The following is a 20,120-nucleotide window of genomic DNA, read 5'->3' as shown; positions in this document are numbered from 1 at the left end:
TGAGTCATCGTCGTCGTCGTCGTCGTCGTCGTTGGATGAATTTCAAACCCCACCAACATCTGCGGGTGATGTGACGCCTCCTCCAGTACGAAGGACGTTCAGGGGCGGCACCACGCGACGACATCAATATAAAAAGGACGGCGACCATTCAACATCGGCTAGCTTGGGGCAACAGGGGCTACGGGCTCCCGCGAATGCTCCCGTTACCGGTGGTGTAGTGCGTCGCATGAGATGGTCTCAATCCATCAATGAGAGCGTCATGCGTGCGTACTATGGGGCGACAGAGGGGGGAACTAACCTCACTTCAATAAACAATTATTATTATTTGCACCCCGTAGAAACTGATTTTTACGTGGGAATTTTTGACTAGCCTAGCTTGAGACAAAAAATATAGCCGTGCATAGATTTTTCCCATACAGTGCAAAAACCCCTACCAGCCCATGAAGTCTTGCTCGATTTTTATGGAGGCCTGGTACTAATTTTTCTGTTAGTCAAAATCTGTTAGTAATATTTGTCTCCTGGTTTAACAGGAGACAAAAAAAAACCGTGCTGAGAAATTTTCCATAGAGTGAATGGGGCACTATCTAATAAAAGAAAAACAACGTAGTCGCAGTCTTTGCCGAACCACCGGCCATATAACTTGTGTGGCGTGTCTCATGTTTTATGCAAAGGAATAATTTAAAAGTCGAGAGTTAGATCACATAGTTAAAGTTTTATAATACCGATGCAGGAGAATTTTTAAATAATTGTAAGTAAGAACTAATTTTTAAAACTATTGTTCGTAATTGTTTATTTACTTATTTTTTTAATAATAAGTGGCTTTATAACATAGGCATTATACTGTATAGGTATACACTGATCTTCAGTATAATGCTCACGCTATTCCCTTATAGTAGATGATATAAAATAAAGTAAATCTCCAGTACCAGTTATAAATACTTAAGGGTATGCTTTTCATAACTCTTACAAAGCCTATCCTTAAGTTTTTCGAAGTTTTTCCTGGAGAATTTCTTCATTTTATATCATCTGCTTACCCTGTGCATACCCTCTATGCACGCCACTTATAGGTAACAATTACTGTGATTGCAATACTTTTCTTAACTGAAAATGTTATAAATACCTAGTGAACAAGTTCCGTTTGGACGACTTTTTTCAGCAACCTCTAAAAATATTTTATTGGGAACTTACCTAAATAAAATTAAAACTTCAAAAAAGTTGACCAAAAAGCCTACTGACTGACTATTTTTGGCACAGACCACAGTATGTAAATAAGCTAAAGTAGTTAATTTATCTATGCAGATATTTTTTTGCGATTTAACCGCAAAATTAGTAAATAGGGTTTACAACTATCGCATAGCGCAGTGTTTTTTTAATCTTTTTTAATTTTCGCTTTACACTTGCAATTTTAATTATTTTAAACTATAACATATCTACTGCTTAAAGCGACGACGCGAAGGTCGGTAGTATATTAGCTGTCCACTGAGACTCCTGAGTAGATACAACTACACAATATACTCCGACCCACGCTTCGACTTTGTCCATCTGCGAAATTACTACATTTGCTCTGGTTGCCAAGTTTGTAATTTAAAATTTAGGGTGAACCCTACCTGCGAACAACGTTTGAAACCTTTTATGCACGTTTAGTATGTGTCGAACACAGGATGCAAGTGTCTTTTATGCAAATTTAGAACATCCCGTACATAGATCGCAAGTATCATTTATGCAAGTTTAGTAAATAGCATACGGTTAAGAGTTTTATATGCAAGTTTGGTACGTCTCGTAAACAGGTTGGAAGTATCATTTAAGTTTTATGCAGGGTTAATACGTCTCGTACTCAAGTCGCGACTGTCTTTTAGGCAAGTTAAGTACGTCTCGCATACAGGTTGCAAGTGTCTTTTATGCAAGTTTAGTACGTCTCGTACACAGATCGCAAGTAACTTGTATGCAAGTTTAGTGCGTGTCGTACACGGTTTAAAAGTGTCTTATATGCAAGTTTAGTACGTGTCGTACACAGATCGCAAAGGTCATTTAAGCAAGTTTAGTACGTCTTGTACACAGGTCGCTAGTGTCTTTTATGCAAGTTCAGTACACCATCTCGTACACAGGTCACAAGTGTTTCTTATGCAAGTTTAGTACGTCTAGTAAACAGGTCGAAAGAGTCTTTTTCGTCTGGTTACCAGTCCAACTCCACTTCCCTTTAGATAAAAGAAAAACATTTTAAAACCAATCAGGCATCCTACAACAACATTTTCAAAAACTATCATTTACTTTGTCTACCTTCCGAGCGCGGTGCGCTAAAGATTATAATGTTTCGGGAGGTTAGGTGTCAGATCCCAGCAGGACAATTTGGAAATATATAATTTCTGAAATTTCTCTGTTCTGATCTGGTAGGAGGCTTCGTCCAACGGTGGTTTAAAAACTTAAAGTTAAATTTATGTAGCCTGCAGGTATTGTTTTTTTTCAAACAATAAGTAGGTAGGTACATTTATTTTGACGGCTTATCTACCAATTGAAGAATTCATACCTTATTATCATAGTAGTATATAATATTAATTATATTTGTGTCGTTTTTTTTTTCAAAATAAACGGTTGTGAATTGTGTATTGGAAGTAGAGCTTTCTGTTACGAAACAGAGCCGGGGAAGTAATTAGTAATGAGATCACAACGCCCACTTTTTTGGTACCTACAACCTGTGTTTTAGGTTAATTTTTATAAATATTTTAACCATCGATACATGAATTCTTTTTTTTAATCGACTGAAAGTCGTTGATTTTAATCAATAAATAAATAATCTATATATATAAAAATGGAATGCTGTTCGTTAGACTCACTAAAACTGGAGAACCTCTGGACCGATTTGGCTATATACCTAATATAGCTTGAAATATTTGTGGAAGTCCAGGGAAGGTTTAAACTGTAAGAAAAATACTCAAAACGACGGAAATATACATCATTAATCTATACGTATCTCATCCAATTCCTCTTACACAGCTCGACCGATTTTGACGAAATTGTTTGTGTGTATTTCAATTGGTTCCTAGATGAATTGCAAATAAAATTGGATCCGATAGGTGGCGCTGCTTTACCGGGCAAGACAAAAAATGTAAGCCTCAAAAATTGTATGTACTTCATGCTTATTTCTCTAGTAAAGCAGCTTAGCTGTGCTCGGGTCTGAAGGGCGTGGTTATCCGTATTATTACAGACACAATATGAGGCTTATCACCTACGCCTCAGGTTGATGGACAAATGCAGACGAAGTCGCGGGCAACAGCTAGTTATAAATATTTTTCAGATTTTATTCGCGTATTATCTATATTTCCCTGCAATTAAATATAAAGCTAGTATACATGGCTTAAGTAGGTATTATTGTAACTATTCTTCGATGGTGCCGGAATTAAAACCAGCTCATTAAAATACGGATCTCTTTTCAGTTATGTAACGAGATCCGAATTGTTACATGTTAGCAGTCAAAAACCAGTGAACGGGTTTATTTGGTTAGATTAAATATCTATTGTTGTAAACGTGATAGTTTGACGGATGAAATATGATACCCTGTCTAAAGATCGAGTTGAGTGAGGAAAATGTAATTAGAGAATCTGCCTCGATGATCTAGTGGTTTGTATGATAGCGAGGTGCTTGGTAATTGTAGTACCAGACCGAAGTTATGGTCTCCCATTCAACGGCAACCAGTTGCAGCGTTCGATTGCATAAAAATCGCAGCGATCCGTCGCTTCGTATATTAAACAAAATAGAAAGTCGCGGCATATCCAGTCAGGCGAGCAACATTCAAAATTTTGTCAATTTGTGAATCATAAGATAAATTTTCGAGGCTTCAATTTTTTGAATAATAAGTAATTATTAGTTTTTTTGATTAATATCAACGACTTCAAATTTATGAAACAAACGATAACAAATAACGAAAATTAAAATATTTATAACAAAAAGAACCTACAATGTTTATCAGAAAAGTGAGCGTTGTTATCTCATATTATATACTTACTAAGCGATAAAGCCGCCTTTGTATCCTACTTTTAAAGTTTCCTCTTGTTCAGTCCATTTTTTTTGTGGTGTACAAATAAAATGTATAAATAAATAATACTCATTTTTTTTTTTGTGGTGTACAAATAAAGTGTATAAATAATAAATATTATGTAGGAAGTCGCAGCGTTCGATCCCAGGCAAGGGCAATAAAAAAAAATAATAAATATACTACGACAATACACACATCGCCAGCTAGCCCCAAAGTAAGTGTAGCTTATGTTTTGGGTACTAAACACCCGGACACTGAAAAACATTTATGTTCAACACACAAACATTTTCCAGTCGTGGAAATCGAACCCACGGCCTTGGACTCAGAAAGCTGGGTTTGCTGGCCATTGCGCCAGTCGGCCGTCAAAATTTATAATTTCTGAATTCCCTCCGGTATAGTCTCGTGCGCTCTGGGAGGTCTCCCTGCCGACAAAGACGTACCGCCAAACGATTGAGCGTTCCGCTACGATGCGATGTTGTGTAGAAACCGATTAGCGGTCTAGGTTTAATATAACATCAATACACCCTAACAGGTTAGCCCGTTACCAACTTGGACTGCAACTGCTTCATTGATTTACTTGTGTTTTCAAGTAGATATAAACTGGAGCGGTTATTGTCGCGGTGCGTAACGTTGGTCGTTGGCTAATGTAATCGTTACCGCTGAGAAATATAGCGTTTTGTACTTAAGTAAGCTTTACGCAACCATCTAAACCAGTTTTTTGCTTTCTACGATATGCTTAACTTACGTAGATACACATTATATCAAGAAACCGGTTAAGTGGGAGTCGGACTCGCACACCTAGGGCTCCGTACCATTCATTATCTATCTAATACTTATATACTTTTACTCATACTTATTACTTATTACTTATGATGATTTTGACGCCACCATTGCGCCAGGGAGGTCCCTTATTTTTTTTTTTTTTAATTAACGAGATTTAGATACATGACGTAAAACAAAAGAGAATCCTCGTGTATGTAGTTCTAACTGCACTTTTTTTATTTATTATTATTGTGTTTGTAAAGGTTTCTTCAGGTAGGTCCCTGGCGCAATGATGAGCGCTGTGAATTTAAGTAGGAGGTCCCGGGTTCGATTCCCGACAGGCGAAATTTGGGAATTTAATTTCTGAATTTTCTCTGGTCTTCTGGAGTCTGGTATTCTGATGTGGTTTGGCCGTGGCTATTTACCACCCTCCCGATAAAGACGTGCCGCTAAGCGATTTAGTGTTTCGGTTCGATGTCGCCTAGAAACCGCTTAGGGGTATGTCTACCATACTCCCTAACAGGCTAGCCTGCTACCATCTTAGAATGCATCACTTACCACCAGGTGACATAGCAGTCAAGGGCTAACTTGTAGTGGAATAAAAAAAAACTTATCATATTATAAGTGCGTAATTGTGTTTGTTTGTCCATCAATAACGCAGCAAACGAGCAATGGATTAATGTGAATTTTTGGCATATAGATAGTTTATGGGCCGGAGAGTGACCTAGGCTACATTTTATCCCGGAAAAAGCAAAGTTCCTGTGGGAATATACGCTTGCGCTTAGGTTTTGTCCTTCAATCACGCAGCAACAGAGCAACGTATAGACGGGATTTTTGGCATAGATATAGTTTATGAGCTACACAAGTACTACAAAAGTAGCCCACTACATTTTATCCCGGAAAAATGCAAGCGAGCGAGCAAGCGAGCAAACAAACAAAACAAACAGTTTAGTAGTTGAGAGGACGGAGAGTAACATGAGCAGTGGCGTGCACTAGGTTTCTTACAGCAGGAAAATTGGATAGAGTTGCATAAATTCTCCTCCTATACGAGTTATATATCAATTTAAGGGTAGGCAGTGCTTTTGTGCATGTATGAAGTGCACGCCACTGGCCCCACGGGTGGTTTAAAAGAACATTCTAAAAAAATGAAAATCGTCATTCACGATTCACAAAATAACCAAACGACTTTATTTCTGGCACAGAAATAGTTGAAAGGATGCAGAAGAAAGGAGACACAAGCGTCCTGAAATAGTGCACATAATGCACATACGGCCTGGTGACAAACGGACGGACGGCGGAGTCTTAGTAAAAGGGTCTAACATTACCCACTTAGTACGGAACCCTAAAAAACAACAACATAGATTCATTTGGTTTTATTAAAACCGTATTTAAATATGTCTATTATATCACTCGTATATTTTTTCTTACTTGGGCATTTTTCTTACAATCGCTTCAACACTTCTGATTTTAAATTATGTTGAGGCCTACTTTATATGCACTTAAAACGCCAAGTCTGTCTGTTTATATTAACTTTCCCATTGGTTTAAAAGCAAATTCTAGCGTGAAAAAATTTTAGGTATGCTTTTTGAATATCTACATTTTCCAATATAACAATCATTATTCAATCTTATTAATGACAAACGAGAAGCGTGTTCTAATGTAATTTATCAATAACACAGCTTTATCTATCCACAGATTTGTCAGAAAACAGAAAACAGCCAAGATGTCAGCATTAAGAACTATGTGCATATACATCCGAATATTCCTAGACAAAATGATAGATTTCTTATTCTCACTCTACTGGGAAGGGAAGAAGAAGGTCATACCAGATTTAGAGAAGAAGCATGCTTTCCTCGCCGACAGCGCTACAAAATTAGCGAAGAAGATAAAACAGAAGGAGCTAAAGTCAGAAGAGTTGGTGCAGGCGTTTATTGAGAGGATTAAACAGGTATTATAAATAAATAAATAAAATAAAAATAATACAGGTATGATGCTTGATAAAGGCCAGCCAACCTTTTATTAAAAAGTTTGGAAGGTCTAAAGTATATATCCCTCTCTTTTCAAAGGGGAATCTTGTCTCAGAAGTGAGATCATAACCAAGAAAATTATTCTGATTCAAATCCAAGACGATAACAATAAGAAAGAAGTCTGGCTTTTAAAAGTTTACCTATTAAAAGTCACTGACACTGACGTCAGGGTTTTACCAAAATAGTCTTAATCCCTCATAAGTTGATCACAAGAGCTTCACATGAAATAACATGTGAAAACTTGATTCGACGCCACAGATATCGTTTGTTTTACCTTTCACTTTAAGAAATTGTCAACTTTATTTTTTTTCTTTTTGAGTTTAAGAAATATTTGGAGATTTTCATATGATTATGTAATCATATAAGGTAATACCCAGCACCGCTGGGTGCCTACGTTGAGATTTTTTACTTATTTTATACTTATTGAATCTCGTGAAAGGTCGTTTTAATTTTTATGGAATTGATAGAGCTGAGAGAGAGAAGAGAGAAGAGATTGAGAGAGATGAGAATTCAGAGGATGCATTTTATTGCATTATTTACATATTATTTACATTCGATCCACCATTCCTTAGAGTTCTACATAAAGTTCTAAATGGCGTGTAAAATCGGCGGATTCTAAATGGCGTTGGCCAGCGTGGTGGACTTGGGCTTGAATCCTTCTTACTGTGGGAGGAGACCGGTGCCCTGTAATGAGCTGGTAATGGGTTTATATGAAAAACAACGTATTTAAAATTGATAATTAAAAAAACCCCCAACTTTCAATAAAGTGTACATGATTATACTAGTAAAAAAAATGTCATTGGGAATTTTGTGGGCGCTGCCATCTTGGATTTGAAATTTGTTAAGCCCTTTCATTTGATATCCAAACATGTTTCATTTATTGCGTGCAGGTAAACCCTCTCGTAAACGCAATCGCAGCGGAACGTTTCGAAACCGCACTAGAAGAAGCAAGGGAAGTCGATCGTTTAATATCTGAAGGATTAACGGAAGAATTGTTAAGCAAACCATTATTGGGTAAGACCTTACAACTTGTTGGTGATAAATAAAATTGTTACGTCATACGTGCTAATACGTGATCGAAGGATATGGATGAAGCGGTGATAACGAATTTGGTAGGAGCTCGACTTCACTTTAGGTGAGTTCGAATCCCAGCACGCACCTCTTACTTTTCTACGTCATGTGTTTTTTAGTACCTGATTAAAATAACACTTGCTTCAACGGTGAAGGAAAACATCGTGAGAAAACCTGCATGCCTCAGAGTTCTACATAACGGTCTCAAAGTTGTGTGGAGTCCACCAATCCGCATGATTGGTGACCTTCGAGAGACTGTAATCAGCTCTTCAGTTCGAGGTTCCAGAACAAACTTCCCATCCCACTTAAATCGTAGTCCAGGATCTCAGAGCAGACTAACTCAGCTTCTCTTCTCGATCCTTCTGTACACAAAAGGAAAGTTCCAGAATTAAGATTGTTTTAGGAATGTTTTTGGAACTACGTGCCAGAAAACCGTTACGTCCGTTGTCACGCACGATTATAAACTGAAAGTACGAAGTAATGTGTTTTTAAGTAATGTGACCCAGTAATCTTCGACTTTATTTTTTAGGGAGTTACGAAGCTAGCGAAAAAGCAAGGTACTGGGTCCGTTTTCGAGATTAGGACCAAAATTTCAGTACCAACCCAAGTCAAAAGTCAAAAGTCAAATATTTCTTTATTCAAATAGGCACATAGATGGTACTTTATATTACACTTATGTAAAATATGACATAGGAGTGAGTTGATGGCGATAAATAAATTCGTCAACTTAAAACTAAAGCTACGAGGGTTCCAAACGCGCCCTGGTCTAAGAAGAAGCCCACAACAAACTTAGCCGGTTGTTATTTTTTTTTAGTTATCACATTGTCATTTAAAAGCTATTAAAGAAGCAACCTGGTTAGAGCAATAATTTACACCCAAGCTTTTTTATCGTTGACGTAGTCCTTAATACTATAATAGGACTTAATACCCAGTCGCCGGTACTCCACCTACCTTACTTAAAGCATATCGAGCCATCAGTTTCCTATATTATCACTAACATAAGTTAAACTTAATCGTTGAAGTCTGTCAACCCGCATTAAAGCAGCGTGATGTGGTTTGTCTAAATCGCTATCCTTACATTAACTGTCTCGTTTCTAAGGATGGCGTAGTGTATAAGTGACTTATGTATTAAAATATTATTTTGGTTAATAAAAGAAAAAAAACTTAAATCCCGCTAGGAGAGAGAAGGTCCAGCTATGGGAGATAAAAAAAGCCGATAATGATGATCCAATACTTTTAATAGGAGTCCCGTACACCACCAAGGAGAGCCAGGCGGTCAAAGGCATGCCGCTGACCATGGGTCTGTGGTGCCGACGCAACGAAAGGACTACCGAAGACAGCGATGCGGTTATAAGGTTGAAGGCTGCTGGAGCCATTACCTTGGCCTGCACCAATCTGCCTGAGCTACTTATCTGGTATGGTTTTTTTTTTTTAAATATATAGACAAGTGCTTGACTGCAATCACACCTGATGGTAAATGATGATGCAGCCTAAGATGAAGCGCGCTTGCCTAGAAGATGCCTATTCACTCTTGATTTGAAGGTACCCAGGTTATAGGTATCAGGGAAGACGGAAGATGGGAGGGCATTCCAGGCCTTTGCGTTGCGGATCAGAAAGGAAGAAGCAAAACGCTTCGTACGTGTTGATGGTATTTCAATTAAACCACGTAACGGTGCAGATTCTTTCGGTGCAGCATCCATTCATTCGGTGCCTCGCAGTTCGATGGTAGAAAGGAGATGGTTTGACCAAATCGAATAGCTCCTGAGCACGGCAACTTCATGATGGATGGATTATTATTTCGCATTACTTACATAAATTCCTAACTACATTAAACTTCTTAACTTATCTTCTTGTCTATTTAAGTGCTCTTCAACAACTCCATATCCCTCTCTTTCACTTTAAGGTATTTATTTTTTCATGTTTATAGATCCCTTTTTTATTTTAACCCAATTTTTAAATAAAATATTCTTTTTTTCCTTCTTCTTTCAACTTATTTTTTTACTTTTATCCACTACAAGTTATCCGTGGAAACTTTAGAGTATAGGTTTTTTATAACTGACATACCACCTTACAGGTCAGCCATTACCATTTTAAACTGCATCATTACCTTGTAGCGGAATACAACAAGAACATTCTTTGATTTACTTTGGGAGAGGGCCTAGCTATACGAGGCATCCATTTTTATAACCCGTGAGCTATGATGATGCGCTTTACCGTAACTCCGAGCGGGTGATCGTACTCGGGGACCGAGGTCCAACAATTTTTGTGAACACTTCGTTAGCGCGAAGCGGGGTGTTTGTGGCGCCATCTAATTTGAAAATGTGGAGACCGCTACAGTGGCATCAAAATATATGTTTATTAGGCAGGAAACCCGCAACCCGGTGTATGGCATGACTACCAACCCACACCACACGGGCAGGTCTCCGGGAGGCTCTAGCGGTGCCGAGGCCGCCCTATCTGCCAGTTACGCTACACCTATCAGTTTATGTAAGTCTTACCATGTCCATCTTTTAAGGTTGCCGTATCCGAAAAGTTTCACCCCGTTGAATGGGATGAAGCAAGCGAAGACTTTGCGGCTTTGTATTGCTCGAAATTAAACGCGTAAGTCCTTGAAAAAGGATCATAGGATGTACTTTTAACCAACTTATAAAAAGAGGTTCTCACTTCTTCGGAATCTTTTTTTTTATGAATGTTATCCGATTACTCAAATACGCCTGAACTGATTTGAATTTCTTTTTTTGTTTTAAAGGGCATGGTCCCATTTAAATTTTATGGAAATCGTTCGAGCTTTTATTAAAAAAATAACGTTTGTGTACTTATGGGCACGCGTCAGAAGTTATACTTCTTTGGCGTAACATAAAAATCTTTTCTACAGACAAAGACGTTTCATCAAGCAATTTGTAGTTCCGACGCGATGCCGCGTAGTAACCTTTTAGAGGTTGGTTTAGTATAACTGCGATACCCTACACGCGTTGCAAAAAAAAGACATTTCAATCGGTCGGTTAGTAAAAATATGTAATTATGATAAGAACTCACGACACAATGCTCAACCGCATTTCAACCTGATATAAGTTATCGGGGATCAGGTTGCTTTACTTATATATATGTATTATCACAATAGGTTATCGCGTTGCTTTAGATACTAAGTTGACGAATATAATTGTCTTGGCTAGTCATTTTTTTATCGCCTGAAAATAATACCTATGCAATGTGTAAATGAAAACCGAAATAAAACTTCAGATGCTTTAGAGGTACATTATTCTCTCTCATTACATTAGTCATTACAGATAGTACATTAGTCTCTGTCTTCAGAGATAAGTCTTCTTGAGTAAACCATTGCCATAGATTTACTGAAAAAAATCACATACATCCCTAACATCACATGCAAAAGTAAAATACGTATAGGTATAGGTACCTACGTGTCGCGTAGCGTATGTGCTATGCACGTGTCGGTCTTTTATCTTCAAAAGATTTGTCATAAGTAAACACCGATTTGAGCACTGAGAATGTTTTGAATTAGTCTGTATGGAAAAATAAATATGCTTCTTTTGATATCATATTTTTACAGGGTGATCCCTTATGAAATATAGTGATCAGATCACACGATAGAGAAAATTCAGATTTTCTAAATTCCCAGATTGCGTCTGCCAGATTATATATATAATATATGTATATATTTATTTGTTTTGTAATTTTCGATCATTTAAACGTTAAATTTCTCGTTTCTTCGACAGGTTCTGATATCGGAGGCTCAACTCGCATGCCAGCGTTTTACTGTGGAATGTTTGGACATCATCCTACAGTTGGAACTACTAGTACCAAAGGTAAATCTGTAGATGCGTAACCAAAGGTTACCTCCAGGGGTCCGTTGCTTTATCGGATGGGGCCCTCGTAGTAAAGAAATTCAATAAAAGTTATTGTTATTTACTTTACAGTTTAAGTAATAGGAACAATTTTTGCGGTAGAGCTCGTTTGGGGAAGTAATACCACTCCACTTTTTCGTTTTCCTAATCCTAAGGTTGCCTGGCAGAGATCGCTACTTTGGCATCCTACATTCTTTGAGTGTTCGTTCTTTTTTTTTTCTTTTTCTGAACGATGTGAAGTACAAATAAAGGCTATACTCGTAAATAAAAATATTGATGGACACAGGACGGTACTTTGCATGACGTGTCTCTCGCATACCCTGCGAAATGTAGCTGTTCTTATAGACGATGAGTTTCCACTGACCAGGTGGGTCGTCTGCTTGGTCAATCAATTATAACTGTTGAAAAAAAAACCGCGTACAACTTCTGATAAAAACTTCGACTTCCGCGTAGCATCGCCCCTCCGTCGCGCTGGAGTTCTAAGGGTTATAGCGTAATGTGCAATAGCTTATAACCTTCGCTGAGAATTGGGTTATCAAATGCAATATAAAAAAAAATTCGACTGGAAATAAATAAGACAAAGCTAAAATTTAAGGCTTGGCTAATATCTATAATATAAAAATGAAACGCTGAATGTGTTGCTAAGCGCAAATCTCGAGACCAGCTGAACCGATTTCCCGGTTCATACAGAGTGAAATTTAAAATAAATGCCTGAAAAAATCTAAAAACAACGCTTGTCTATACTCCCTTACAAACGATTCGTAATAATACTTAACGCTTTAATGCCATACAATAAAGTTTAAGTGTTAGTAGAGAGGTTACGAAAAGGCAAAAAGTTACGGACGGGTACAAAAAAAATAATAAAGTTTGGCAATAAAACTGGACCCGATAGGTGGCGCTGATGTTTTAGGTTAGGTTTTTTTAAGATATTAAAACCGGTATTAACCGATTTGGTTCAGACGAAGTTGCGCAGGTCAGCTAGTATTTAATAAATAATGATATTAAGTTTCTGTTTGCAGGTTGTTTATATCGCAATGGTGACGAAGACAGCATGCTTTGTTTGGGCTTTATATCCAAGCATGTCGAGGATTTGGCTCCCTTGACCAAAATCGTGGCGGGAGACAAGGCTGATCTTTTGAAGTTAGATAGAGATGTAGATATTAAGGTGAGAGGAAAACTATAATTTAAAGTAATTTTCAGGAACGTAGCTAGGATTTACTTCAGAATAGTTGACTACGACTGTGATTGGTATTTGGTAGTGCGTGAGAACGGGAGAGACGTGAGGGTGCGCGGGGGTGGTCCAGAACAAAAATTCGCGGTACTTTTTTGGTCAATCTTAAAGGCATATAGGGTGGGAAAGACTACACTTTTTGATTAATTTAAAGCTACTAGATAGAATTGGTTCGCTGTAACCTATTCATGTTTGGGAACGGTGTAAAAGAACGAAATTTATTAACACAAACCGGTTTATAAGCTTGTTCCGTGTATGAGCGTTGACTAGGTTGATTGACCGCTCGCGCTCTTCGCACTAAGTAGCTATTAAAGTGCCTAAGAAAGGCAGGGGGCGGAGGCGTGCTACTTTCCAATTTTTATATTCGCCGGTGCCGATGGGCAAGAAAACAATTAAATAGCGTTGTATAGTTTGTTCTCATTTTTTTTTAACAACGTAACCTTAATAACTTATGGTTATGTTTTAAATAGTTTAGAATTCTGGGGTCCAGCGCCTCTGCCTTCGCATCCTATCGGCGTCCTTGGTAATCATCTAATATTGCCAAATAAAAAAATATTGTAAAATATATATATTTAGAATCAGATATCAAATCGATCCAGGTTTTATTTATTTATATAGGTGACATATAAATACCTCATTGACATGACATACAAACAGATGCGTCAAATAAAAAAAACAAAATTAGGAGTATGTTATGTATATAACTAAGTAGGTAACTTATAATGATAACTAACTTTGGTTTTGCAGAGTATTAAATTTTATTATGTGGAGACGAGTAAAGATTGTCACGTGAGTCCACTCAGACCTGAAATGACAGATGCTATGCAAAGGTAATACTTAATGATAAAAGTTATTATAAATCCCTATCCCTACTAATATTATAAATGTGAATGTAAGTTTGTTCGTTACGCTTTCACGCAAAAACTACTTAACCTATCCTCATGAAACTTTGTTCACATATTCTTGGAAGTGTTAGAAGTAATATAGGATACTTTTTATCCCGACATTAAGCTCGGTTTCTTTGTGAGAGGGGATGAATGTATTTGACGATTTTATACCATAACTTCGAAAATTTCTAACCGATTTAAATAATTATTTTTGTACTGTTAGGTTATAATATGTGTTTAATTTTGCCCAAACTTTGTGTAGATCTGAAGAATGTGGTTGGAGATAGAGGACATAACTCCTCAGCGGACAGCAGCAAACCCCTCATTCAAGGCTTAGCGATACTGAACACTATAATTTTTTTTAGAACTACAACTAAATTGAATGCCACATCAAAAAACAAAATCAAACGCAAACGAAGTCGCGGGCAATAGCTAGTATATATATAAAGAGTTATTTTAAAATGGTATCATAAAAACTTTTTTGTGTATGTCACTTAAACGGATTGACGTCCACTGCAGGACGTAGGTCTTTTTGAAGGGAGTTCGAAAATTCACGGTCCTGGGCCAGTTGTTTAAGGTGGCTCTCAGCGTTTCCTATTGTCTGTCCACCTCGTTGGAGGCCGTTGAGCTATTTTGGTAACTCTAGATCTGCTACGGATCTCCTCATATCTGATTTGATCACGTTGAGATACTCCTAACATAGCTCTCTCCATCGCCCGCAGAGTGTCTCTGAGCCCTCGTATAAGGCCCAATGGTCTTCTTGTTTTAATCTCTGAGCCCTCTAATAAAGCGATAACACGGTTCAAGACAAGCGGCCGCATACAAAATGCGTCCTTAAACGTATTACAATGTTATATTATATTTCAGTGTGGTTACAAAACTACAACAGGACTTGAATTCGACCGCTCAGACCTATTACCACGAGGGTTTGGACTACATGTACAAACTATGGTGCTACTGGATGAGCAAGGAGCCAGGCAACTACGCAAGCCTGCTCAACAATGGCGTAGAGGAGGTGCATGGCTTTAGAGAGCTGACGAAGAAGGTAAGTGTTCGCGTTTACCGTTATTTTTGATGTGAAACATCTCTAGGCGGAGGGTAAACCTGATTTTTGGTGTGGCGACACATGCCGTGGCGACACTACGCCACGCTATATGATTGATATTTTGTGTTTCGTATGTAACAATAAAAATCAATATTAATTTTGTAATAAAACAGTCATTATTAACCGAATTACAGAAAGGAGTGGTTATCCGTTTGGTTGCATTTTTTTTTTTTATTTGTGGAACAAATTTATTATGCTGTAATTTTTCATTATGCAATATCTGCAATAACTTACAGAAAACGATTTCAATGTTTCACTTCTGCCAGGCGTCCCGTGACGTCTCACACGCTTTTTTATTTATTTTTTAGTATGTCTGTAGGTAATGGCGAAAAAGGAAACAACCGTCTTTTACCAAAGATAGTTTATTACTACTCGCGATACTGCGATGTACGTGTATATATCACGCAACTTCGTCTGCATTAAATCGGTTATTACAGGTTTTAATATCTAAAAAAAATTACCATGTCCAGTTTTATTTCCAAACGATATTATACGCTGGGCGGCCCGCGGCAAATTTCTTATTTTAAGCATTTTTTATACCCGACGAAACTTCTAAACCATCAATATATCGTTTCGTTCAGACACCGAAGCATCCTCAGATGTTGACTTATTGAAGATCTGTTTTGTGTGGAGTTTAAAGATTAAACAAATTATAAATTACACATTCAGATTGTCCGGCTTTCCGTGGACTTTAGCAAATTAAGCTTAATTTTCATAAAATATCATGGTATTCTGCTAAGTAACGCCTGCTTCTATCAAATATATAATGGTGAAGGAAAACTGGCCAGGAAACCTGCTTGCCTGCGAGTTTTTATCACGATCTTAAAAGCGTCTCAAAAGACTACCAAACCGTCACGCTTAGCGCGTGTCATTCTGAGAAGACACCCGTGCCCTGTAGAGGGCCAGTAATGATGAATTACAATGGGCATTTAAAGGAAACTTGAAAGGAAATGGTTCTCCGAATTGTCTTATTATTTTAAAAATCTCTCAACGCAAACAGCATGCTTTCTCTACCTTACCAAAGATCATAATATATTTTATATTTAAAAGAGCTCTCTGCTTAACCAAAAATAAAATATTGTATACAATAAAAGCTTATAAATTTCCTTTTTTCCAGATGTTCGGACTCAGCAAGCACTGCTTATTTACTATTCTACGCGTTCTGGAGCTGGAACTATTTCCGAAGGCTGATGAGGAATGGGCTGAGAATCTTACGAAAAGCTTCAAGGAAGATTTATTTGTAAGTTTGTCTGACACATGGTATTATTCTAAAGATTTTTCTCATTAGGTTTGGAGTCAACGAGGCTTTTGCCCATGGGCGTACCCAGCTTCTGGTCTAGGGTCCTTTTTTAGTGGGCCCTAAATAATCGATACTGAAACCAAAACTGTATTTCTTGTCTATCTGTATCTTGGCCCCCATACATTTTTATAGCTATATTTTTTTTGTATCTGTATTATCGTAGTATATGAATTATTATTATTATTATTAAAATCATTACTATAAAAAGTGCCCTTTAACGTCTGTAGATTCAATCACCTAATCTGTTGAACAGTGGTAATTCAACACGGGTAAAACTACGGGGCAATATTTTCTTTATTCGTACCTAATATTTTACACTTTTGATGCTTATAGCCCACGCTAGTACTCAAAGTAGTGGTAGAAATTATAATTTTGATTCAAAATTTAAAATACATTTTGTTGTTTATTGTTATTAGGTACACAAAACAGTAAACTAAAGGTAGATCTAAATATAAGTACTTAATAACAAGTTTTGTTCTAAGCTACAACCCAAAGTATGTGTACACTAGGAATGAAATTATACAAAAAGTACAGATAAAATTAAAGTTGAAACAAAAAATAATATATATATGTATAATTTCCCTAAAGTTATGTAAAATAGTGATTAATAATTTGATTTTTAAAAATATTTATCCTTTTGTTAAAAAGGTCAATATTACGATTACTTGATACCAAATCACTATAGAGGCGGAACATTTATTTCAAGGAGTCCTAATATAAGCACTTTTGAAACCTCAAGTCATTCTGTTGTAGTGACTCTACCACCGGTTCGGAAGGCAGATTCTACCGAGAAGAGCCGGCAAGAAACTCAGCAGATTGCTCTTTTTCAAAATCATTTTACAGTTTACTGTCTTTAAAAAAAAATCTATCTTTTGGGAGATGAGAGCGGAGCCTGCTTCGAAGCAACCTCGTCGTTAAGAAATTCATCAATCGTATAGTAACTACGATTTATTAGGTAAATGTGTTGTAACACATTGTTTAAATGTATGCATTGGAAGGTCCACAATTACCTCGGGAATCCCTATCCTTACTAATATATTAAATGACAATGAAAGTTTGTTTGTTACGCTTTCACGCAAAAACTACTTAACCGATCCTCATGAAACTTTGTACTCATATTCTTGGAAGTGTTAGAAGTAATATAGGATCATTTTTATCCCGGCATTAAGCTCAGTTTCTTTGGGAGAGGGGATGATACTTCTAACACTTCCAAGACTATGTTTACAAAGTTTCATGAGGATCGGTTAAGTAGTTTTTGCGTGAAAACGCAACAAACAAACTTACATTCACATTTATAATATTAGTAGGGATTAGGTACTATAATATATTTGGTTGCAGGGCAAACTTGGTGATAACGGCGTGCTACTTTTCCCGAGTGCCCCCCACGCGTCCCCATACAACTATTCCTGTTACCTGCGACCCTACAACTTTGCCTATTGGTCGTTGGTCAATGTACTCAAATGCCCAGCTACACAGGTAAACAACTGATTCTGTAACGTCACAGAGACACCTATTCTTACAGGGACTAGGGTCCCAATTATACAAAAAAAAACATCACAAAATTCATTAATGAATGAATGAATACACTTTTATTATTGTGCACCAAAGAAAAAAGTAGTTACAGAGATATAAACATAGAGCAAGACAGTACAATTTGGTGGCCTTATGGCATTTATTTCATAAGCACTTTTGAAACGTCAACACGGGTAAAACTACGGGGCAAAACTTGCTATATTCATACCAATTACACTTTTGATGCTTAGCCTACGCTAGTTATTCTAAGTAGTAGTAGATATTAAAGTTTTGTTTCAAAATTCAAAATTAATTTATTTCAAGTAGACCTAATATAAGCACTTTTAAAACGTCAATTCTGTCTGCTTGAAGTGACTACCACCGGTTCGGAATGCAGATTCTTCCGAGAAGATGCCGGCAAGAAACTTAACAGTTGCTCTTTTCCAACATCAACTATTTACATTTAAAATTTTGTATCTTGTGAGAGATGAAAGCGGAGTCAGATGCTTCCAAGCACCATAACATAACATGTAGTTATGAGGCTATGATAGCCTTTAAGTGGCAAAGGCTACAGCGTGTCTTGCGGATGGAATGAATAAACTAGCAAGCACCGCTAAATTTCCGGAATAATGTGCGTTTTTAATATAAGCAATGAAATATTATACTGGCTGGCTATATACCTACTGGCTGGTAAAGGAATATATTGTGAGGAAACCTGCATGCCTGTGAGCTCCCTATAAAGTTCTCAAGAGCATGTGGAGTCTACCAATCTACGGGAGTTCTATGAAATCACCTTACACACTTCGACCATTTCGTGGGAACAGTCAAAATAATTAGGAAAAATCCAAATATACCGTTTTAATCCCCTTTTAGTTCGGATCCATTCCTTATTACGTTAGTGACTGTAGTATAATTTTTAATTTTGTTAGTAAAACTATGAATTAGGTAGGTATATTGATTGGGGTTCTTTAAACAACGTCTAGATAGTTACATATTTTTTTTAATTAGTGCTCATTTAACTTTACCTACTCAATTACCTTACGTTACATAATTGAGATCTAGGTCAATGCAGAAAATACAAATAAGTACATTATTTGCAATGTAGGTATGTAACATTCAATACAGGTTCGTTATAAGCGAAATTAACCTTTCAAATTGCAATGGCATTCAAAACATTGCAACGACGCGATGCTATGTAATTTTTACATTTTTTTTCTGAACCAGTAATCTACATTCTTCTAATTCTACTAGGAACAAATTAGCCCATCTTAGGGGTATGGCAGTTATATAGAACCGGTTGTAGGTTTAGGTTGAACCTGATCGGTTTCTATCGATCGGCAACGTACCGGAACGCTAAATCACTTGGTGGCACGTCTATGTCGGTAACTAGCCACGGCAAAACTTCCCATGAGATCAGACAGGAGAAAATTCAGAAATTCATTATTTTCCCACACGGGTATTGAAGCCGGGACCTCTCACTTATAGTCGCAGCCAACCGCAGCCAACAGCTGACCAATGCGTCGATCATAATCCCACCAACTGGAATCGGAGCGGCGCGGCGTGGTAGGCCTAAGCTATAAAACCCTGTTACCTGTGCAAGAGAAGGCATGTGTGTGTGACATTAATAGGTGGATCACAGAATTAAGAACAGACAGAAACGGTGTACAGGACTAATATTAAAGCATTAAAAACCGTAATTATATACCGCTAGTTTTCTAAATGTTAACTATAAAATGGGGAAAATTGGAAAAAGCTAGCAACATTCCGCGGGAGTGAACTGTAAAGTTCCTAGTAAGCGGGGGCGTTTTCATTGTTTTAGGACACAATGCACTGAATGAGGGTTCTATATATTTTTAATTCTGTGAGGATGATGATGATAGTGATGAAAATGATATCAATATTATAGACACATAAATTCCTAAGTTTATTTTATTGTAAGTGAATGATTGTTTTTTTATTCAGGTTCCCCTCGGCAGGAACAGCCTAGGCCTCCCAATAGGCATTCAAGTGATAGCGGCGCCTTACAACGACGCACTATGTCTGTCCGTGGCTAAATACCTCGAAAAAGAGTTTGGTGGTGCCATTCCGGCGTGTAAAGTTAAACAATAAATGAAGCAATTTATTATTAAGGTTACAAATAATGAAGTTTTATTATAATAAAAATGTTTTTGTTACATATTTTTCTTTATTCCCATTTCACCCCTTAATATTTATTACCTTAACCTTATCTAACTATTAAGAAGGTAGGTGCTTTATACCTACACACTGACCCGTATGATACTATAGTATAATAGACGTAATAGTTTCCAAAAAGTTAGCTTTTTTATTATCT

General features: G+C 37.1%; 1 protein-coding gene across 1 annotated transcript; it reads left to right on the top strand.

Annotated features, from left to right (window-relative positions):
- Positions 1-633: 633 nt before the first annotated feature.
- On the top strand, positions 634-19,962 carry LOC120630898 (fatty-acid amide hydrolase 2-A-like). The gene is made up of 12 exons (XM_039900237.1): positions 634-748; positions 6,488-6,740; positions 7,710-7,833; positions 9,134-9,305; positions 10,253-10,377; positions 11,625-11,714; positions 12,773-12,918; positions 13,732-13,814; positions 14,739-14,916; positions 16,094-16,216; positions 17,615-17,752; positions 19,751-19,962. The coding sequence occupies exons 2-12, from the start codon at positions 6,516-6,518 to the stop codon at positions 19,895-19,897; spliced, it is 1,551 nt and encodes a 516-aa protein (XP_039756171.1). The 5' UTR covers positions 634-748; positions 6,488-6,515; the 3' UTR covers positions 19,898-19,962.
- The last annotated feature ends 158 nt before the right edge of the window (positions 19,963-20,120 follow it).

This window comes from Pararge aegeria, chromosome 17 (assembly GCF_905163445.1).
Source record: "Pararge aegeria chromosome 17, ilParAegt1.1, whole genome shotgun sequence".
Lineage (NCBI taxonomy): Eukaryota > Metazoa > Arthropoda > Insecta > Lepidoptera > Nymphalidae > Pararge > Pararge aegeria.
This window is presented reverse-complemented; position numbering and strand designations above follow the sequence as displayed.